Genomic DNA, 21,945 nt, shown 5'->3' with positions numbered 1-21,945 from the left:
CCCGCCCAATTGCCACCTGAGGTATCCACGGATCTGCTAGGCGGCCAGCCGCTGAGACATTGTAACTTATTAGCTAAGCCAAACGGCGGTGCTGCGCTAGTTTGATTGGACAGCCGTCGCGCCTCACAGCCTGCCAGAGCAGGGCTGCAGCGGCCCGTCGCCTTCACTTAACGCGCGACGCGTGCAACTTGGCTCACATTTTCCAGCCTCATCCCTCAACTGCGGTCGCGTCGCACGAACCCCTCCTACTATCTCTCGGCCGCATCCCAGCATCCCATCTGCTGTAGGATTTAGCGTCGATTCTCGTCTTGTCCATCTCATTCTCATCCGCAAGCCTCGGTCACCATGGCACCCGCGCAGGCGTCAGACCCGGAGGTCGACAGTATGTTTGTTTGAGCTCTGCTGGCGCTCAGCCTTGCGACCCAATTGTCACTTTGATAAGCACTGACCGACCTGCCTTAGTCGACATGATCCAAGAGGAGGAAGATGATCAGGTCGAGCGCCTCATCAATGAGGGTGAGCTTTGCTCCTTAGCTACCTGCCGGCCGTTGCATCTCTGACCAAGACTAGAGTACAAGACGTGGAAGAAGAACAGTCCATTCCTCTACGATATGATTCTCGGGTGCGTACCCGGTCATCCGATGATTGCTTATTATTCCTCAATCATGGCCTAATACATCTTAGAACCGCCTTGACTTGGCCTACCCTCACTGTCCAGTGGTTTCCCGATGTCAAGGAACCCGAGGGCAAGAGCTACAGGATGCACCGCCTCTTGCTAGGCACACATACTTCCGACGACAGCACCAACTACCTTCAGATTGCTGATGTGCAGATCCCCAAGACTGTCGCGCCTAATCCCGACAACTACGACGAGGAGCGCGGCGAGATTGGCGGATACGGCAACTCTGGCGATGTCGCCGCCATCAAGTGCGAGATCGTCCAGAAGATTGAGCACCCCAGCGAGGTCAATAAGGCACGCTACCAACCACAAAACCCCGACATCATCGCTACATTGTGCGTCGACGGTAGGATTCTCATCTTCGACCGGACAAAGCACCCACTTCAGCCGGCCACCCCAGGCAAGATCAATCCCCAGATCGAGCTTGTCGGCCACAAGGCCGAGGGCTTTGGCTTGGCTTGGAACCCCCATGAGGCCGGCGGCCTGGCATCAGGAAGCGAGGACAAGACTATGTGTCTCTGGTACGTCCTTGATGCGCCACATCTTTCAGCTCCAACAATGAGTCATTAACATTATGGTAGGGACTTGAAGACGCTTGAGGCAGATTCGAAATCGCTCCGACCAGCCCGTCGGTATACCCACCACACTCAGATTGTCAATGATGTACAATACCACCCCATCGCCAAGAGCTTCATTGGCTCCGTCTCGGACGACCAGACGCTCCAAATCGTCGATGTTCGCCAGAGCGACACGACCAAGGCTGCAGTCGTTGCCAAAAAGGGGCATCTCGATGCCATCAATGCCCTCGCTTTTAACCCTACCTCGGAGGTTCTGGTTGCCACAGCTTCAGCCGATAAGACGATAGGAATCTGGGACCTGCGAAATGTCAAGGAGAAGGTGCACACGTTAGAGGGCCACAACGACGCGGTGACTTCCCTGGCTTGGCATCCTACTGAGGCTGGTATCTTGGGCAGCGGTAGCTATGACCGAAGAATCATCTTCTGGGATCTGTCTCGGGTGGGTGAGGAGCAGCTGCCTGATGACCAGGATGACGGCCCCCCTGAGTTGTAAGTCCCCCGTTTACCCCCGTGGGAGGTGGGTCATGGAGTTGCTGCTAACCATCATTATGCAGACTCTTTATGCACGGCGGGCATACGAACCACTTGGCTGACTTTAGCTGGAACCCGAATGAGCCCTGGCTCGTGGCGAGTGCCGCAGAGGATAATTTGCTTCAGATTTGGAAGGTCGCAGAGTCCATCGTAGGACGGGACGACGGCGATCTTCCCGTCGACGAGCTTGACCGATAGTTGAGGTGGAAGTTCCTTGGAGAGAGTCGGTCTTCATAGGATGAGGAAACTGTGCGACTCTGGGCGATGAGGCACAGGGGCGACTCAGAGTCGGCGGAGTTAGGCACTTGATTTCAATTCACTGGCATTTCCCCCACGACTGTCTTTATTGCGAGCGAAACGACGGACTCGCGGCTCACCTGGAACCGCCGCCGTACAGTTCTTGTTCGTTCGTATGCTGCGGTTGCGGTAGCAACAGCAAACGAAAAGTTGTTCATCTGACAACCACGTCACCTGACCGACTCTATAGTTCACCCGATCAATGGCTATTGATTGTGTCTCTCTATTGTTCCGTCAACAATAGCTAGCTACTTTACTGTTCCTTCCCCGTCCACAGCCGTCGTCATGTTCCATGCCGCTTTTGCCTCGTGCACCATCACATTCGTTTCCTCCTACCCGTGGGCACGCGTTCGCGCACCTTGGTTCCTTCGTTCATTTATCAGCACATTTCGATAATCCTCACTTGAGGCTTCCGGTATGTGCCTCCCCGCAACAGGAGCTGACTTGGCTTATTTGATGAAAAGCATTCACCGCAGAGTGTGCCACACTCGGAGACGACACACCGAGAAGATTCCTCTGCCATGGATCAGCCGTTCGACCCCATGGAGCTATTCAAGGCGGAGGTCCGACGCAAAGCCCAGGCCGACGGCATGTCCCCCGAAGAGGCCGAGGTGCTCGCCAGCCTCGCGCTCGACACGCTGCGCGCCAAGGCGGCAACCAAGAGGCCCGGCTCGCCAGTGACCAAGGCAGAAGTTGCCGAGGGCGTTAGGAAGCATGCCATTAGGGAGGTGGAGAAGAGCAATGCGCGGAAGGAAAAGCTCATGATGCAAGGCCTCACCCTCATCGGGAGCATGACCCAGGAACAGCTCGACGAGTTCATGGAGAATTACGATGGCGACGAGATCGGCAATGATGACGAGGACAGTGACGAAGGTGAAGAGTGTCGGGCGATAGGAACGGAGAAGCATGGGAATCTGGGTCGAGAGACCAAGCGGTTCGCGTTTGAGGACGATGGCCTCGAGGAGGTCTTTGGCGATGACGAGGATGATCCCTACGACTTGTGCGCGGACATGGCAAACTTGCACCTCGGCATGCGTCGCGATGGCATGGACCTCATCACGGCCCTCTGTCAGCGCGTCGAGCTCACCGTCGAACTCGCAAAGCATCTCCGCCCAGAGGACCTGCTCACACTCTACTCAACCAGCCGCGCGTTCTACCAGGCCTTCAACGCACATGCCCTCTCCGTGATCCGGCAGATCATCGCGTACAAAGCCCCCGAGGCCGGCCGCGTCTTCGCCTTCAAGATGTATCGGCGCCACCTCATCAACGACCCCGCCGGCCGCGTCTGGGGCGTCCAGATGTCCGAGGCCGAGCGCCGAGCCTGCGGCGACATGGCCAAGCAGGTCAGGACGGTGCCAGGGGTGCGGTACCTGCAGCTCGTGCTCACGCGGGACCGCTGCTGCCGCGAGATCCTCGCCGTCATGGCCCGCCTCGGGCACCGCACGCCCGCGGGGACGCTCGACGCGCTGCTGCGCCTGTGGCTCACCATGGAGGTCGGCGTGTCGTCGCAGCGGCAGGCCATGATGGGCAGCAGGGACCTCTGGCGGGACGCGGACCTTTACAACGTGCAGCTCTTCTTCGTCAAGCTGATCATGGTCTTCAACGAGCCCGGTTTCGGCGCGCGCAAGCCCGAAATACTCCACATCCTCCTCGGCCGGCGCTACGGCCTCGTGTTCCTCTGGGAGGTGCTCCTCCGCAAGCGCTGGACTACCGCGGCGGAGATTATGCAGGCCAAGGTCGCGTACAGAACGGCCATGCGGTCCATCGGGCGCAACGTCAACGGCGACAAGCCGGCCTTTGGCGTGCCTCTCGACGACGTCAGCCAGGGCCACACCGAGGGCTGGGGCCTGAGCTTCAACCCCCTCCTCCGTCCGGATGAGCTCGTCGCCACGGAGAGCCTGCAGCGAGGGCTTGACCTCCACATGCACCTGCGCTTCATGGCCGTCTGGGGCTACTGGGACTGGTTCACGGGCGATAACCTGGTCCCCACCGAGGACGAAATGTACGTCGAGGACGAGGAGACGGCCCTCGCACACATGGACACGAGCCACCACTGGAAGAAGAAGCACGCCCTCAAGAAGCGCTGGGCGTCTCTCACCCCCGAGCAGCAGCGCAAGATTCGCGAGGCCGACGAGGGCGAGCGCCTGATGGCCCTGGCCTGGCTTGGGTCGTCGTCGTCGTCGTCGTCATCGTCGTCGTCGGAGCAACAACAGCAGCAGCAGCCGGCAAGCGAGGGCGAAGGCGAGGGTGACGGCATGGGCAGCTCCGCCGATGGGGCAGCTCCCCAGCCGGCAAAGCTCGACGACGAAATCACGCGCGGCATCATCGTCCACAAGCCCAAGTCGAAGCTCAAGCCTCCCCGCACCACGGACAGCCTCGCCGCCTGGGTCGAGTTCAGCAGCAAGGCACTCAGCGGCGGCGCGCAGCGACCCCCAACCGGCGACCAGGGGCTGCGTGCGCAGGCCCTCCACAGCCACGGAGCCGCGACGGAGGAGTGGGACTGGTTGGATTGGCTGCAGCGGGAGTTTGACTACGAGGACGCGCGGACGGCGGCGTCGACGGCAGCAGCAGCAGCGCAGGAGGACGCCGAGATGGCCGACGGCTACGACGATGAAGCGAGCCCTGTCTCGGACGAGTACGACTCGGAGTGGAGCGACGACAACGACGAGGATATGGAGAGCAACGAGGAAATGGACGGCATTATCGCAGAGGTCCTCGCCCGCGCGAATGGCCCCGGGGACGTGGTTATGGCTGACGATCGCGGGAACACGGGCGTTGCCCAAGACATCCATTCACAGCAGTACGGCGAGGCCGACATGACCGATGATGGTTCGGACCAAATGCTGCAGAGCGGACAGGACCTCCAGGACTTTGTCAATGGGTTCTTTAAGGGAACTGACCTGTGAAGCACCGCCACATCAAGGTTGTTGCGAGGGGCCACTGGCCTACTAGAGAAAGGGACCCAGGTCAGCGAAAATCAGGGAATCTCAATAGCTTGCTTTGTAGAGAATCAGAACAGAGTGCAACGCCCGTTGTGGTCCATCAACACGCCGCGAGACGCAAATGCGAAAAACCAAGTCTTTTTTATCTCATCGTCCTATCACACATCCGCCGAAGGGTGTAGCCCTCCATTTTGTATCAACAAGTCCGCAACATCAAAGCGCGGGAGCAGCAGGGAGTAGACGCAGCCGCCGCCTCCTCCTCCCGTAGCCACCAGCCAAGCCGTTGAACGAGTTCCGAAGCTCCCCGACTCCTCGCCCGAACCTCCCGCTCCAAACGGGTCACCCCTTTCCCAGTCGCCGCCAGCCGTACCAACACCATCGAGCTGCCCGGGAAGAATGGGGGGCCCTTGAAGCAAGGGCGCACAAAAAATAGAAAAAAAGAGAGAAACGAAAGACTTGATAGAAAAGACATGAGGAGAGAAAATGAGAGTCGACCGCAAGGAAACAACAAAGACAATGTCGAATGAGGTAGTAGTAGCCCATGTCCTAGACCCAAGATGATGGTCGCCAGACGCAGATGCCGCTGAGCTGGGGGGATATTGAACGACTCACACCAAGATGTACCCGTACACTCCCTTTCGCTATGCACCTCCCGGGACAACAAAAGGGTTATTCCAGCAGAAACTCACGTTTCGACACCCTCCACCATCGCCGTTGAATAATCCAGTTCCGCATCGCCCGACCGAGATAGAATCGCAGCCCGGGGCCGCTCGAGATGGCCCCCCAATTGTGAACAAAACCGCACGTGTCCCGCAAAATGTCTGCACCGAAGACTCAAACCAGAACAGCCGTGCGTGGTATAGTCACTTTTGTCTTCCAGCCGTCAGAGTGTACCGCATCCCTCCAGAAATATAACGTCCCCGACACTCCGTCCTGGACCTGACACCAAATACACACCTTTGTCCCCCCCCGCCTATCCCATAGTAACAGCAAGCTAAGTCCAGAAGGTATTTGTCAAGGATAAGTGCTCTATGTTCGTCATTCCAAAGTCGTTGATCCCTTGCTGTGCCTGGTGGGGACGCGGAAAGATTCGCAACTATCAACCGAGTGAGACGTTCCGTCGAGAGCCCACGGTTAGCTCACTTGTCACGTCGTCTTTAGGCAGGCGACTTGCTCGGGGGAGCACCGCCGCCGTTCTGGCGGGCGTCGTTGCCGCTGACCGACAGGCCGCCGATGCCGCTTGACAGGAAGGCGAACGGGTCATTCTCCCCATTATTGTAGAAGTTGTTGGACGCGTTGGGGCCGGCTGACGCAGGGCCGTTGGTGGCGGACTGGAAAGCGGCCTCCGCAGCTCGGCTATCGAAAGGGCCGGCCGAGTGAGACCCTGGAGTCGAGCCAAAGCCCTGGGTGTTGAGAGAGCTGGGATAAGCACCGGCACCACCACCCAGGCCGGACGGCAAAAAGTGGTTGGGAGGGCCTCCAAAATGCTGATTGTAGCCAGCACCAGAGGCGAAGGAGTTGCCGGAGCCGAATGGTCCGGGACCGGGAGTGCCAGCCATGGATCCCTGGCTCATGCTATACTGCGACGCGTTATCCATGGGAGATGGGTAGCCCGAGTCGGCGACCACGGCAGCCCCGGCGCGGCTGGCGCCGCAACGAAGACAGCAAACATTCTTGGCGAAGTTGTGGTAACCGCACACCTCGTTGCCGCACTTCCAGTCACCAGCACGAAACGGGACAACGCCGCCGCCACCCATGCGTCCACCATGGCCCATCGGGCCGTGGTGGCCGCCATGAGGAGGGGGAGGCATCATGTTGGGGGGGCCGTACTGGTAGCCGTAGCCGCCAGGGCCACCGCCGCCCATCTCACCACCGGCAGGCCCGGCACCCATGGCAGGGAACGAGCATCGGAAGCAGGCCGTGCGGCGCTGGAAGTTGGAGAAGCCGCAAGAGGGGCAAGTCCAGTCGCCAGGTCGAGGTCGATTCTTGCTAGGCGGGAACGGCGTCAGGATGTCCTGCGCACGATCGAGAACACGGCTGGAAGAAGGAGAGACTTCAATGGCCTTTTCGTTGAGCGCGCGACCATTCATGCACAGGCTCTCGGCGGCCTGGGGCGCGGACGTTAGCTTCGATACATCACGGCAGGGGCCAGGACCAACGCAGAGATCTCAGCGTCTATCAGGGAGGGTGCGGCCAACTGACCTCTTCATGTGAAGAAAACACTGCAAAGCCGGTGCCGGTGGGCTTGTGTTGCTCGGGGGTACGGAGAGTCCAGAAGGCGATAGGGCGGCCACCAAACTGGGTGAACCAGCTCTCAAGTTCTGACTGAGTCGTGTCGTGAGGAAGCCCAGACATATGCAGGACCTTGCTCCTCTCGGAGAGGAAGGCTCGCACATCGGCACGAGCATCCATGGGCCGAGTTAGGACGTCGGGGTGCTCCTGCGAGGGCTGGGACTTGCGGATGAGCCCTCGAAGAACGCGAGCAAGAGTGATGGCCTCCTCCATGGCGCGGCGCGGCGAGGCCGGGGCCAAGGCCTGCAGGTGGAAGGGCAAGTTGTGCTTGATGGGGGCGCTCGACTGAACGGGCTCCACCTCGAGTGCGGCGCAGATGTTGGAGAGCATCGACGGGCCGAAAGGCAGCGACTCGGGGTGGTGCTGCTGCCAACGCTGATACTCGGTGCGCAGATCGAAGGTGCGTGAGTGCTGCAGATACGGAGGCAGCACGACAGCCTTGTCGCGGGCTTCTCGGGGAAGCTGAACGCGCAGATCCCAGGCATCTAGGGTGACGAATACGAAGTCGAGGTTCTTGCTTGTAAGATACTCGTTCGCAAAAGCATCGAATCGACCGATGGCGTCTCTGAAGGTGCCGGCATTTCGGACGTGCTCCCAAGTGAGGGTTGTGAGGCTCGCTGCGGAGGCGTCGTGATCAGCTCCAGTTTTCGCTCAACAGAATATTTGCCCGTCGGCCGGATGAACGGACCGCCCCGATGGCGGCCGACAATTATGGCGGACGCGGCCAAGAGAGCATGAATGGGGTAGAAGGGGCAGCATGAGGTTGACTTACTGCACAAGGGCGTGATGGGGGTGTTGACAGGCTTGACGAGGACGCTCTCATGGGTAATCTGTTGGAGCACGGGTCAGCGACGGGACACGGTGGAGAGAACCAGCATGGTCCACGGAGACGACGGGCAACTCACCTCCTCAAGGGAATTCGCATCGAGCAGGATCCATCCAAGCTCAATGACCTCGGCAGAGTCTTTGGTGACGTAGACGCCATGTTCATCGCAGGTCGTGGCCACATGGATCACGACGTAGCGGTCGATGTTGACCTGGGGCTGCGTGGTCATGATGGGCGGCGGAGACGCGGAGTCTTCGGGCTCAAGGCGGCAGGGGATGGGCGACGAGCTCGAAGGCCGACCTTGGTCTCTTGAGGGGCGGCGGGGGGAGGGAGCTGCAGCCTGTGACCGGGCCGGCTCAGGTCGAAGCTTCGAGGTTGCTGCGTGGTGCAGAGAGAGGTGGTGTGAAGCTTCAGGAGGCGCCGCCGAGCAAAAAGAAGCGCAGGCACTTTGGTAGTGTAGGCGCAGAGCCGGAGCTGGAGAATCCGACTGCCCGAAGGGGCAAGGGGGGGTAGAGAAGAAATGGGGGGGTTAAAAAAAGAAGGTAAAAATGGCAAAGCACCGGGGGGAAGAAGAAAGATTGGCCGCGCCGTGGGGGGGAAGTATGCGCAAGAACGCCGTCGCGATGGGGGGGATTAGAGCTGACGACGGGTGGCAGAGGTTGTTGAGATCGGGGGATTGAATTGGGAAAAAGAAGGGTGCCGTGCGATGGATGGATGGATGGGACGGGATGGGATGGGCGCGAGGCACACAGGAAGGGGACGGCCGGCGGCGGGTGGACGAGTCAACCCAACCTTAGTACTAGTGAGCCCTCGTGTGCTGCTGGCACCTGGCGGGCGGCGGCAGTGGAGGCGACGGTGGATGGGGATGGCGGATTTGGGGGGTCGAGGCCGAGTACCCGCCAGGGCAGTATCCTGACTGCCCTGTGCCATAAGGTACGCAGTAGGTACTTGAGCGACCCATTGGCGGGCCGTCTTCCCTGCTGCCCAGCACGGTGGCCGGGGGACACGATGAAGACGATGCACCGGGCCAGACGCAACTGGAAGCTGCAAGGTCAGGCAGGTACAGTGGCTGTACCTACGAATACCTGCTCGTATCGATTACCTGTAGCCACCACCTGGAGGGATGGACAGGAATAACCCCCCTGGGAGGTAGCTCTTGAACCCTCACAGCCCAGCAGGCCGCGGCTCGCTCCCTCATCACCTCCATGGATGGCATGGATGCCTGCGCTGTGGACTTGATGCGGCCCTGCATCGCAACTGCACCACAGCAAAGCCGCGACTGGCGCGCACACCACACCTCACTCATAGTACCTAAGGTAGCTGAGGTGAGGACGGGCCCGCTCTCTCAGCGGGCAAGCGTCCAGTGGCCAGTGGACAATTGGCGTTCCCCTCATGCAAAACTGGCCGGTCTGTCATGTCCGTCCTTCTCCAACCGAACGGCTCCTCCTGGTACAAAGTACGTCCTACTCCACTGTTTGGGCGCACCCCCACCACCACCATCACCACCACCAACCAACAGCGGCCCCGACGGGGCGCATTACGGGTCCAAGGGCGTTGTCGGTCGGTGTCTTTTTCCCTTTTCCCGAGGTCTCTCATCAGTTTCGGATGCTGACGACGAGTCTTGCAGCTCGACGGCTGCAATGGAGTGCAAGGTCGGTCTAGAATGGGGCAGTTCAGAGTTTACACCATACTTCGTACGTACTACTACAAGATACTTCACTCACAACGCCTCCCGGTATGCTGGCCGACTCGCCGTGGAGAGAGTGGAGGAGGGAAACATGAACAGGCGCGCGCGATACGTACCACCAACCCTGACTGACCCTGCTTCTTCCTCCTGCGCGGGACGCCGCCCCAAATCACCTAGGAACCCCAGTCCCCGTTCAACCGACGTGTCAGAAACGCGGCTTTTGGGCCAGCACCACGCGTGTTCTCGACGCTGGCAGCAACTCTCGACAACACAGGCGCATGGTTCCCGTCAATCTTCCTGCGTGGTGGGGCAGGCGGACCTTTCTTGTCTCCCATGTCGGCCGGCCGGTCGTTGGAACGACGGACAGGCTTCGACGGCTGGCGATGTGGCCACGATCCCACATCGGCTTCGATGAGGTGGCACAAGAAGCTGCGCGCTGCCTGCGGGGGATGGGGAATGATTGATTGATGCTTTCCCAGTCGCACGCAGGGCATCGAGTGGCTGCGCGGGCCGCACGGTTCCCTCTCTCCTCATGCTTCGTCGTCGTCGTCGTTGTCGTCTCTTCCCGCCAGCCAGACAATCCATCCATCCATCCGCAAGGTACCAAGTTCGCACGCACACGGTCGACGACTCGCAGCTCGAGCTGTGAAACGCCACGCCACGGCGCCCTGGACCCTGCCTACTGCCTCATTGCTGTGGACGGGCTAGCGTCGTCCCCCGCCTGGCGGGCGGCGAACCTGGAACCCACCCATCCACCTCACCCTCCATCCACGCGCCCGGGCGCCCACCACCCGCTGCCGCCAGGGGCTTGCCGCTCCTAGCTTCTGCGGTCCCAGCGGTCGTGCCATGCTGGTGGTGCCCCGGAAAACGCGCGAGCCCGCTAGCGGCCCACGGATGCTGACCCGGCGCACTGGCAACAAGCTGGCCTGAGATGTTGGGGCGTAGCAGCGCATACCCACGTCCTTCATCGGCAGGCCCTCGTCGGTCATGACCAAGTAGGTAGTAAGCATCATAACTCATTCCTGGTGATAACTACCCTATTTCGCCAGCCCCTCGCTCCTGTGAAGATGGAGATGACGTCTGGTGGTGATAAGACAGTGGCCTCCATACATGGCTCCCATCTCGCTTGTCGTGAACCTTGCGGCGCCCTCCCTGCCTGAAGCACCGCTACGACCAAGCTGTATCAAAGCTGTTGAGCGCACAACAACGGATGCGCCACTGTTACCTCCCCGTACGCGGGACGGAGAGACACGAACGGCACGGATCCCTGACGTCGGACGACTCAATCCGCGCTGGCAGCAGCGAGCTGGCAGAGCGTTCGTTCGGACCTGCAAGGTGGAGGTCGCACCAACGACCATTCCCAGGGCCTTGGGCCAGGCTCGCTCGCAGCGCCGTCGCGGCAATGCTGCAGGCATGCTCAAAGCACATACCTACATATCATGTGCTCGTACGGGCTACACAATATACGCCCACGGGATCTGGCAGCTCGTCGCACCAACGCAAAGCAGTACAAGTCAGGCAGGCCGCGGGGCAACAAAGTGCTGGGACACACACGGCGACTTGCATGCGAGATCTGGGGGCGCTGGGCTGAGTTGGTCTGGCCAAGGCCCGGGGCGCCGTGTTGCGTCCTCCCCAGGAAATAGCGTCACTGCAGCTCAAGCAGAGCTTGTTTCACTGAAAGAAAGCACTGATTCGCTTTGCAGGTCGCGCGGGTGGCCGCTGCGATGTTGGTTTGCAGTCGACGGCCAGCCAGGCCACTGCGCCTCGCTTCCGCGTCCTACGTACTTTATAGGGCGTCATGTTTGGCCACCCTTGCTTGTCTAAGGGGGCCCGAGGCTTGCGGCGCAGCATGAGGCAACCTGTGCTCGAGGCTGGGCATCGCTTGCCGCCGCGTGACTCCTGCGGCGTGTGATGTATTCCTAGGTCCTGCAGCTTCAGAGGGAGCGGTTGGTTCGTGGATGGAAAATGGGTTCAAGGGCTCGGTGCATGCAGCACAGAGGGATGTCAAGGTCGTCGACAGGGAAGTCCCCGTTGATGGGCCTGCCAATGGATGCCCGTGGATGTGACTCTTTTATCTGCAGCATGGCCGCAGACGACGAGTGGCCGCCACGGTGGCACCATTTTTGCCGTCGCCCCTTCACACGAGATTGTGTGGTTTCTTGGTTTGTTTTTTGCGACGGCTGAGATCGAATCTCGCCAGGTTTGGCACGCTCATCTGTGGTGGCGGCCTCAAACACTATATCGGCGGGAAGTCAATTCGGCTTTTGAGCACTCTTTGTTTGGCCACAAGCTGTCCATAGCTCTCTCCTAGCTGGCGCCACGGCGCATCCTCTCTGAGATGCGGAAGCGGTAGCCGATGGCACGTGCGCCTTACGTCATGCTCTGGACGTGCTGGACGGTGCACCACGTCACCGCCCGACAGTGATTATCGAACGATAGGAGGTCTCGCCTGCCCTGGACGGGATGAGTTTCAGTGCGCGGTTGCAGTCGTCGCAATCACGTTTTACGCCATCGCCCTCGTTGGAACGCTCCCCCCTCACACTTCCCCCCTCACACGTCGTCCTTCGAACCCCTCACCTATTCTCACGAACCTGTGACGACACAGACCACCACTGCGAGTCGTGCATCGAACTGCAACATCCGCGATTGTCACCGAAGCCCAGCATCCGCCTTGAACGTGACGAGGTTGATTTAGCCGAACAATTACACCCCGCGTAGCGCATCAACTGAAACATCATCGACGCCGAAGCACGCTTCCAACGCCATCATGGGTGTCGCGTCCGCTATCCTCATCGTCCTCATCACCATCCTCTGTACGCCGCATCCGCGACAAGCCCAAAACGGAAGCGGCGCCGCTAACGTCTCTCGTAGTCCCTCCCCTGGGAGTGTGGGCAGTGGCAGGATGTGGCATGGGTGAGCTGTCTCCTCGTCCCTTGCTCGAGGCTGTGCTGTCGGTAGTACTAGCCGCTGACCACGTCGCAGACTTGCTCATCAACATTTGCCTGACGATCCTCGGCTATCTACCCGGTCATATTCACGCCTTCTATCTCGAGTACATCTACTATGACCGTCGAGAGCAGGCCCACGAGGGGCGCTACCCAACCAGCCGCGCGCCTGGCGTCTACTCGGACAACGTGCAGACGGGCGGCCAAGGATACGGCACCATCGTGCAGCCGACCCGCTAAGAAGATGGCGGGCGTCCAAGGGAGCACGCACGACCTGCGGTTCTTATGGCCCGGCGAGATATGCGAAATGTGGCTCGCTAATGACGGTGGGCTGGAGTAATGATGGGCCACGAGAGTAGCATTGGAGTTGGGCTTTGGGCGTTGAATGAATGTCTGGGTTCTCTTTCAACATGGCGCCGACCTTGTTTTAGCTTGCGTGGTAGTCTATTCAACGGGTCCCGTCGTCGTGCAGAGCGGCGGGCTATACTTTTCCCTGCTTGGCCATGTTGTGGTGTTTCGCCGCAGCTCGTCAAGTCCAACGTGGATGAATCCTATTGCATGCCCATTGATATATACGGCGGTGAAGCCGCGTGTGGTACGTATGCGGGAAATTGACTCGACCCTGACTCGACGGATCGGAGCGGTCAGATCTCTGCAGCCATGGACGGCCCGCGGCAGGCAGAACTACATTGGTCACTTGTGGCATTTCAAGGCGGCGAGAGTGTGTGCCTCCGCTCACCTGGCTCACCTGGGGGGGGGCAGCGGGCTTCCAGGCGTGGTGGACGACGCTGCTACGTCTGTCTCGCCAGCTCATTTGTCGAGCCCGCGCGGTTTGAATGCAAGTGCATCGGCATAGTAGCGAGGAATATATGGGATGGGGAAACGCCGCTGCCGATCAGCTCACAGGCAGGACAACCCTACCATGTATTTCGTACAGTATGTACTTGTGTACGAAGTACGTACTCGTCCCGAAGCACATGGTGATTGATTGACGACGGACAGGTGGCGCTCGCAGGAGGGGGGAGGACTGCAGCTCTTGCGTGCGGCTGCTGCTGCTGGTCCTGCGGCCGACGAGTCGAGTCGTTGGAGAGATGAATCAGTCAGTCAAAACAGTACCCCCCTCCCCCTTTGGCCTGGGCTGTCGACGGTCGGGCCCGGCTGCCGAATGTCTCAGGGCGGGGGCACCGACGAGCTGGTTCTGAGGCAGGCTCGGCTCATCTTATTTTTGTTTGGGGCGAGGGCAAGGGGAGTCTCCTCGCCCATGTCTCTCACCAGGGCCATTTTCGGCGACGAGACATTTCTCCTTCACCCCACCACAACTACCACCGACCGCATGGCTGTCTGTTGCGGATGCTGATGGTGCAGCAGGAGGGTGTTGTTGGCGGCTGCTGTGCCAGAGATGTATGTACGATCAGCCAGCCCCCGTGTGCGCGGCATGAGAAAGCGAAGCCACCATCACAAGGTCCGTAGTAGTAGTGACACGCACACACGCTCTCTCTCTCTCACTCCGTGCGTGAGACAAAAGACTGCCCTTGCCCATCTGGCTACCTACGTACTAACTAACCCATGAGGTTCTGTATGGAACGATGTTGAGACGAGCCAGGAGCGTGCGTGCGTGCCTGAGGTCTCTGTTCAGCTCTTGCTTGTCGTTCGGTGTCGTACTGCACCCCATCCTCTTCTGAAAAGTCACAACGGACGAGAGGGGTGTCGCTGTCGAGTTGCTGCCGGAGACAGACACCCCTCCCCCCTCTCCCTTTACCGCCTCTTATACGCAATGCCTAAGAAAGCGACAACAAAAAGCCTCGGGTAGTGTATAGACGGCTGTGAGAGTCGGCGAAGGTGCCATACTTTTGCTGACCAGAGACGCGCGCGCTCACGCACGCAGACACAGCAGCAGGTCAGAAGAAGATGGGCAGAGAAGACGAGCCGACGTCGACGTCGACGTCGTCGTTGTCCGCCGAATTGTCCAGTCACAAGGCGCAAGGAAATGGATGAACCAACCAAGATGCGGAAATATAGTACGTACTACGAAGAGATGGGAAAGGCGGCGGAGGGAATGCGCGCCTGTCGGCTTGACACGTCGATGGTCAATTCGTGGGGGGGACCCCGCCATGTAGTAGTGGAAGGACGAGGGACGGCGGCAGGCAAGCAGCCAATTGGCGCGGCACACGACTGACGATGGCTGCGGAGGAGGAGAGGATGGAGGGGTGAGGTGGGCTGTCCAAGGCTTCGTCGGGTGTAGGCAGTCCGCTGGGCTAGGTCTGCAGCGCCTGGGGTTAGTACTAACGTACGGGGCTGTCTATAGGTTCCATTCCAGGTTCACAGGTTGAGGGTTGCTGCCTCTGGGGGCTCTCGGCGGGTTCCGCAGTCCTAGTTCAAGGTAGTGCCTACTATGGCGGCGCCTACGGCTGCGTCCGGGCGTGTTAGTGGTTGCCCCAGTACGAAGTAGTAGGGGATGATGAAGAGCCTGGGGCCATTGAGGGAGTAACTAAAGGGTACCTGTTGGACGCGCCTCTTCACCTCTTATCCCATGTCGTCTCCCACCCTCGCCCCAGCTCTACTCCTCCTGCTGTTCCCCTCGTCCTCGTCCTCCTCGCCGTCGTCCATGCTTGACTATGAACAAAGTATCACCAAACCCCCTCCCCACCCCCTCCCCTCTTCACCGTGGGGCCTCTGACCGAAAAAGAAAGACGCTTGGACGATAGCCACGACACCTTGCATGCTGCTTGCGGCGGCAGCGCGCGCACGCATCACATACCTAGGTGACCCAATTCTCCGCAGCCCAGCCAGCAAGCCCCTCGACCGCCTGCCACGTTTTTCTGGCCCCGGCATTGTCCTGCAGCAGCCACCAACCCACCCACCAATCCACCAACCCACCCGCCCGCCCGCCCGCCCGCTTGCTCACCCACCTCTCACTACCTGTTACCAACTCACACTCACGCACCCATTGCACGCAGTCGGACGAGTCGTCCACCGTCCTTCCCCTTGCGTGTCTTGTCTCGTCTCGTCTCGTTTCGCCTCTATTCGCCTATCGCCTACCTACCTTACCTGCCTGTCGGTGTGGCCGTCCGTCCTGTGTCTCTGCTTTCTTCATCCCACTCCCCCCAATCCCAATCTCCAATCCCTTCCCCACCACCACTCGCGACTTGGTCCTCGTCGTCCTGTCTCGCTTGGCCCCTCGCTCCTCGCTTCGCTGCCCGAACCGAACGGAGCCCTGTGTTCCCCATCGTCAACGACGACTGCATCCGTCATAGGGTCGTTGCCGCTCCGAAGCAGCTCTCCTCTCCCCCCAGGGGAGCTCCACCGCCCGACCGGCCGACGAGCAGCGTTCGACGGACGGCATACGCCCCTCCTTCTCACGCTCCCACGCTCTCCCTTTCGCCCTTTTCTCTCAGAGTCCGCTCGGGGACACACACACATCCGCACGCACGTACGCACGCACACGACGTACACGCGATTCGTCTCGTCGTGCATCGCCTTGGATATCGACGTGCGAACCATGCGCTGAGACGGCCTATACGCCCCTGCTTCCTGCTGCTGCTTCGTCCCCTCCCCTTCCCTGCGAACCAGTCGCCACTCACGCTCGTCTTCGGCTGCCTTGGTGTTGCAGGCCGGTCCGAGGGCGAGACGCACGCCACTCCCGATGCGTTTGTGAAGCACACACGATATAGCCTTCGTGGGGAAAGTGCACATATATAAAGAGGCGGCCCATGCCCACTCACCGCCGCCATGCCCGCCTCACCTTCCGCCGCCTCACCTCACTCCAGCTCTCGCCACAACCCGCCCTCCTCCATTACCTCGTCCTCTCGCCCCGCCAATCCTTCCGACCATCGTCGCGACTCCTTCCCCTTCTCCTTCACGAGGCCCTTCCGAGCCAACCCGTCGTCGACAAGTCTCGTGCCCTCGACCGCCGAAGGGAGACCCATCCCCGTCGACGACTCCACGGCGGAGAACCGCACCTCGGCTCTCCGTGAGATCAACAGCCACTACCCCAGCCGACACCGATACGCCAAGTCGACCGGCGCCCAGAGCAGCACGTACTCGGAGCCCGTCATCGTGCGCAGCTACCACCCACCAGCCCCGAGCCGGCCCGCCGCGTCGACGAGATCGGGCGGCATCTTCCAGGGTGGGGCCGTGTCCGGGTCAGACGCGGGCAGAACTGGATCAGGCCTCGGCCGAGGGCTCCCGTTTGCCAGCAAGGTCGCCTCCGCGGGGAATGGAATGCTAAGTACAATGGCACGAGCACGTACCAAACGGTCCCCGGGGGACGTGCATAGAGAAACGCGGCTCCCGCCCGTGGAGGCGTTTAGTTTCAAGAGCTTCATGGCCAACTTGGAGTCGCAAACGGGCAGCACCGCCGATATCAACGCCGACCTGGACCGCATCGCCGAGATATGTGCGCGGTCGAGGTACTCACTCAGCAACCAGTACGAGGTCCACTACGCGCCGCACGGGTCCGGCACGGCGTTTCTCGCAGCGTCGCAGCAGAACCAGGAGCCGCCGGGGCCGACACTGCAAGTTGTGTCGTCTGATGACGAGAGGAATATGGGAAGGCAGAGGAAGAGAAGACAAGCCGGCAGAAGGAACAGTCGCGCCATGGGCACCCTCGAGACCATCATGTCGTCTAGCCGGTCCTCTGACGAAGACAAGACCAAGAAGAAGTCTGCTTCGGAGCTCGCCGAGGAAGTCCGCGGACGGGCAGTGCGAAAGGAATCTGAGCACTCGTCACCCTCGGCGTCGTCGCAGGGTTCGTCGGATGGTGGCGACGCTCGAGACGGCGAAGCGCCGTCTAAGCATCATGCAAGACGGCCATCTGGATCGTTGGCGCTTATTGATGGTTCAAAGCAGAATGTGACGACGACGACGGACGGGTCAAACGCACGAACATCAGCGTCAGGGCTCCTGAGCGAGCTGGCATTGCCTCAGGCTTCAACCAGCCAGCTGGAGCTGCGGACGGCGTCAGAGCAGCAACCGCAGACGGCACCAACAAGCAAGCATAAAACTTCGCCCGCGCCGCCCACGGAAGGCCATGCGCCTCTGGCAAAGGGATCCATGTCGTCGACGCAGGTGGAAGGCACGGGGAGCGGCATCATGGCAGCTTTGAGCGGCTGGATGGCGTGGGGACAGACGGGCAAGCAAGAGGGCCGGGCGGAAGGTAGCTTGCGGCACCTGTTGAAGACGACTGATTTCAAGAACAAGGGCGCCAACAAGGCGGCATGAGAGGGTTAAAAAAAGGCTGTGCGTACTCGGCGCTGGGCGGTTGGTTTACACGGCTCCGAGGCTGGGCATGCCCGAGCGACTACTGATGATTTGAAGTGACGACTTATGAGGACACACGATAGCCCCAAGGAAGAGACGGCACGCCGAGCGCGCGCAATGAGGATATCCTCGTATTTTGCTGCCATGCAAGACGTGACTGACGATGGTTCTTGACCGATTGTGGGGGCCGTGTCGTGGGGAGCGACGCGTCGTCGTCGGTGGACTTGCCGGTTCGTGGCGCCGCCGCTGGTTGACTCGAATTTGTGCATGCTCGGCCGGATCGTCGCCAAGTTGGCAAATGGAGCGATGGAGCTGCCCCGTACCAGCCACGGCGTGTCAGCGCTAGCACGCGGGCGACGAGGTTAATTGCACATATTGCTACACAACAACTCCGTATCAAGCTGCCACTACTACCTACGCTCGGATGAGCGCGACGCCTGGCGTGAATGTGGCACTACCATTGACTCGTTGCTGTTCACGGCGCGGGTGACGGATGGTGATGCAGAGGTGCAGGGAGGGGGCGGCGGCTCGAGGACATGGGTTGCAGGTTTAGTACAGTAATGGCCGTCATCTATTTAAATAAGTCGAGTTGACTGCCGTCTTGTTTCACCGAGTATCTGTCTGTCTGGACCGTCTGTTTACCATTCTGCATTGGTTGCGAATCGACATCCAAACACACACACACACACACACACACACACACACTCTCTCTCTCTCTCTCTCTCTCTGTCTCGCCCTCTCTCCAAGTCGACTCTCTCTTGGGGCGTACTTGCGACAATCAGCGTGCTGCATTATTGTCTCTCGACGCCTTCAAACTAGAGTTAGATCAACCACAACCAGCAGTCCATCAGCATCACCCACCACCACCACCCATCCCCACCATCATGCCTTCATCATCATCACTACCATCACCACCACCACCACCCAACACCACGTCCGTCGTCCCCCGCGCCTACGTCCTCTTCTTCCTCTACCTCGACCCCCTCACGGCCCTCTACGGCGCGTGGCTGCACCTCGCGGACCCCTCCGCCGCCGCCACGGCCATGGCGCCGCGCGCCGCGCACGACCCCGCGCAGGCCTTCGTGTACCGGCAGGCGGGCGGGCTGGCGCTCGCCGTCGCCGCGCTGGCGGCCGCGGTGCCGCGCCTGTCGACGGACCTGCGCGTGTGGCGCGCGCTGCAGGCCGCGCTGCTGCTCGCCGACGCGGTCGCCCTGAGCGGCGCGTACGAGGCGCTGCGCGTGGGCGGGCGGCTGACCCCGGCGCCGGCGTCGTGGACCGACGACGACGTGGCCGTGGTGGGCTCGTACGTGGGAATCACGCTGGTGAGGGCGCTGTTTGTGCTGGGGGTTGGGTTTGGTGAGACGAAGGTTCCTGGGGAGAAGGGGGAGGTGAAGACGGCAGAAGGGGGCGTAGGTAGGTAGGTAGGTAGGTAGATGAAACGGACGGAGGCCCCGAGGAGGGGGCTATATAGAAGAGGGCAAAGAACAACTTGGTGAGCGGAAAGCAGGAAGAAGAAACGAAATATTGGAAAACTGTTTCAACAACGCTTCAACATGCACATGTCCACTGCTTGACATGGCAGAAACTGGCCACAGAGAGGCCCGAAATGGTCTTTATGACACGGCGTGGACCGACCGACTCAACTTTGCAAGGGCCAGTCAACTTGTACGGCAGCACTGAGCATGAGGCCAGCAAGGCCGGTTCAAGTGATAACCAGTCCGTCAGAACTTCCACAGAACCGCCTCCGCCCTCGACGATGTGACAGCGAAGAAGTCATTTCACGTTATCTATCAACTGTCCATGAAACACCATGTATGTAGAGCGTAGAGGCCAAGTGAGTGCTTAGGACTATCAAACCATGTTTTATTCTCCTCCTTCCAAGCCACACTGACATGTCTCTTCTTCTTCTTCTTCTTCTTCTTCTTCTTCTTCTTCTTCTTCTTCTTCTTCTTCTTCTTTTTTTTTTTTTTTGTCTTCTTGAGTCATTGTTGTACACGGCTGCCTCCACAACCCACCCAAGGAAGGACCCAAGACCAGCTCAGCTCCTCGCCTCGCCTCGCTTCGTGCCTAACCCCCATCTCATGTCGTCCTTCTACTCCATGTGCATATCCATGGACTCGGGCATCTTGCCATCCATGCCATGCGTTTGGCTCATCTTGCTTCTTCCCTTCTCCAGCAACCTTACGTCGTCATCGCCGCCGTCATCGCCGCCGTCGCCGCCACCATCCATCCCATTCATAGACACGTCCTGACGTCGCTCAATCATCTTGTCCTTCTTCTTCTTCTTCTTCTTCTTCTCCTCCTGTTCCTCCTTCTCAGGGCCTTCCCCTGACTGCTGCCGCTCCTCGTCCATCCCCTGCGCCAGCCTCTCCAGGATCGCCTCACGAACCTTGTCCATTCTGTCGTCGCGCTCGGTGCCCTCCGCCGCCGCGGTCGTATTCGTCAAGTTGCCGCCGCCACCACCACCACCACCCGCGGCCACCGCCCTGCCCATCACGCCGCCGCCGGTGCTGTTGGACGCTGCCGGCTTCGCGCTCGTCTCGTCGCCCGCGTCCATGAGGTCCCGCACGTAGGTTGCAAAGCGCTCCAGCACGCCGATCTCGCGCTTGCTGAGCGGCCGGAGGCTCGGCTGCTGCTTGGTCGGCGCCTTGAGCAGCACCCGGGGAGGGGCTTCCGCCACGGTCGACGGCGACGACGGCGACCAGTTGTTGTCGACTTTGGTGACGTTGGTGGGCATGATGATGCCCTCCTTCTTGCCTTGAGGCTCTGAAGAAGGGGGTGAAGACGAAGGAGAGGTTGACTTCATCCCTCCGGCGGGGCTTTGAGCGTTGGACATGGCGGCCATCTGGTGTGCGATATCGTGGTTGCCCGTCATTTTGTTGTCCGCATCCGAGTGCTCGAGGCGCCTCTCCAGGACGGTGTCACTGCTGGTCTCTTCCGATCCATGTCCGTTCATGCCGGGGGGAGGAGAAGAAGAAGAATCCATGCGCTTGTCCATGTCACCGTGGCCCTTCGCCATCATGCCCGTCATGCCATCTGAGCCGGCCATGGGCTTCGCAGCAGCCTCCGTTTCGGGACTCATGTCTTTCATCGTCGACATGTCGCCCATCGGCGCCTCATCACCTTCATCCTCTATTCCGTCATCCCTCTTCCTAACGTCGCCCTTCTCATCAGACTCAGCCCTGCGCAAGTGCCGCGCGCCGCCGAGCAAACCATCCGCGAACTGCTGCTTCGCGTCGTGGCCCTTCTGCTGCCCGCTGGGGGGTGGCGCCGCTGCCGCCCTGGCCGGATCCGCCGTCGCGTTGTACGGCTGCACCTGCGACGTGGTGCCATTGCCATTGCCGTTGGTCGTCGTCGTCGTCGTCTCCTTGAACGCGCCGCCGCCGGGAGTGTCCTCGGTCGTCGTAGTGGTGGTGGTGGTGGTCGTCGTCGACGAGTTCCCAGCCGGCGCCGTCGTGTTGTTGACGCCAGGGCCGTCCCTCGCCTGGTTCGCCAAAGCGTTGGTCTTCTCCGCCTCAAAGAGGTCGTGCACGGTCGAAGGCGGTGCCACCTGGGTGCCCTGCTGCTGCTGATGCTGCTGATGCCTCATCGGCCAGGCGAGCGCCGTGCCGGCCAGGCAGGCAGCAGCGGCGAGCGTGGACGCGCGGATTTTCATCTTGGACCTTCCAGGGGGTTGTTGTCGTCTGTCGTTGTTGTTGATGTTGATGTTGTTATTGTCGTCGTCGAAGGCGTTTACCACATATGAGTAATACGGGATATAGTATATAATCGAACCAGCGATGGGGGTGAACGAGGACTATCAAAGTCCCAGCAGGGAAGTCTCTGGTTTGCGATTGAACCGCCGTCTCAAGAACGATTTCCCTAGGCCCCCCCGACCCTCTCCTGGCCCGTCTTTATACTCACCAAGCG

At 60.3% G+C, this 21,945-nt stretch overlaps 8 protein-coding genes across 8 annotated transcripts; 5 read left to right on the top strand and 3 right to left on the bottom strand.

The window, feature by feature from the left end:
* The first annotated feature begins 193 nt into the window (after positions 1–193).
* HAT2 (Histone acetyltransferase type B subunit 2) lies at positions 194–2,347 on the top strand. The gene is made up of 4 exons (XM_047986369.1): positions 194–622; positions 685–1,200; positions 1,261–1,746; positions 1,812–2,347. Exons 1-4 carry the CDS (start codon positions 612–614, stop codon positions 1,984–1,986), a joined length of 1,188 nt encoding a protein of 395 aa, XP_047842350.1. The 5' UTR covers positions 194–611; the 3' UTR covers positions 1,987–2,347.
* A 30-nt stretch (positions 2,348–2,377) lies between these two features.
* Positions 2,378–4,991, top strand: JDV02_005108 (uncharacterized protein; the record flags this gene model as incomplete). The annotated part of the gene is made up of 2 exons (XM_047986368.1): positions 2,378–2,500; positions 2,550–4,991. The coding sequence occupies 2 exons, from the start codon at positions 2,378–2,380 to the stop codon at positions 4,989–4,991; spliced, it is 2,565 nt and encodes an 854-aa protein (XP_047842349.1).
* Positions 4,992–5,077: 86 nt separating this feature from the next.
* NRP1 (Asparagine-rich protein (ARP protein)) lies at positions 5,078–8,860 on the bottom strand. Its single transcript, XM_047986367.1, has 4 exons — positions 8,225–8,860; positions 8,092–8,149; positions 7,230–7,936; positions 5,078–7,135 (listed from the first exon to the last, which is right to left on the bottom strand). Exons 1-4 carry the CDS (start codon positions 8,372–8,374, stop codon positions 6,185–6,187), a joined length of 1,866 nt encoding a protein of 621 aa, XP_047842348.1. The 5' UTR covers positions 8,375–8,860; the 3' UTR covers positions 5,078–6,184.
* Positions 8,861–10,005: 1,145 nt separating this feature from the next.
* JDV02_005106 (uncharacterized protein) lies at positions 10,006–10,326 on the bottom strand (the record flags this gene model as incomplete). The annotated part of the gene is made up of 1 exon (XM_047986366.1): positions 10,006–10,326. The coding sequence occupies one exon, from the start codon at positions 10,324–10,326 to the stop codon at positions 10,006–10,008; it is 321 nt and encodes a 106-aa protein (XP_047842347.1).
* A 1,622-nt stretch (positions 10,327–11,948) lies between these two features.
* JDV02_005105 (uncharacterized protein) lies at positions 11,949–13,421 on the top strand. Its single transcript, XM_047986365.1, has 3 exons — positions 11,949–12,645; positions 12,704–12,745; positions 12,815–13,421. Exons 1-3 carry the CDS (start codon positions 12,600–12,602, stop codon positions 13,015–13,017), a joined length of 291 nt encoding a protein of 96 aa, XP_047842346.1. The 5' UTR covers positions 11,949–12,599; the 3' UTR covers positions 13,018–13,421.
* Positions 13,422–15,437: 2,016 nt separating this feature from the next.
* On the top strand, positions 15,438–18,584 carry JDV02_005104 (uncharacterized protein). Its single transcript, XM_047986364.1, has one exon. The coding sequence runs from the start codon at positions 16,507–16,509 to the stop codon at positions 17,995–17,997; it is 1,491 nt and encodes a 496-aa protein (XP_047842345.1). The 5' UTR covers positions 15,438–16,506; the 3' UTR covers positions 17,998–18,584.
* On the top strand, positions 18,573–19,893 carry JDV02_005103 (Beta-mannosidase; the record flags this gene model as incomplete). The annotated part of the gene is made up of 2 exons (XM_047986363.1): positions 18,573–18,588; positions 18,880–19,893. The coding sequence occupies 2 exons, from the start codon at positions 18,573–18,575 to the stop codon at positions 19,455–19,457; spliced, it is 594 nt and encodes a 197-aa protein (XP_047842344.1). The 3' UTR covers positions 19,458–19,893.
* JDV02_005102 (uncharacterized protein) lies at positions 19,879–21,691 on the bottom strand (the record flags this gene model as incomplete). The annotated part of the gene is made up of 2 exons (XM_047986362.1): positions 19,879–19,884; positions 20,222–21,691. 2 exons carry the CDS (start codon positions 21,689–21,691, stop codon positions 19,879–19,881), a joined length of 1,476 nt encoding a protein of 491 aa, XP_047842343.1.
* Between the last annotated feature and the right edge of the window lie 254 nt (positions 21,692–21,945).

The sequence above is a fragment of the Purpureocillium takamizusanense genome, chromosome 4 (genome assembly GCF_022605165.1).
Source record: "Purpureocillium takamizusanense chromosome 4, complete sequence".
NCBI lineage: Eukaryota > Fungi > Ascomycota > Sordariomycetes > Hypocreales > Ophiocordycipitaceae > Purpureocillium > Purpureocillium takamizusanense.
This window is presented reverse-complemented; position numbering and strand designations above follow the sequence as displayed.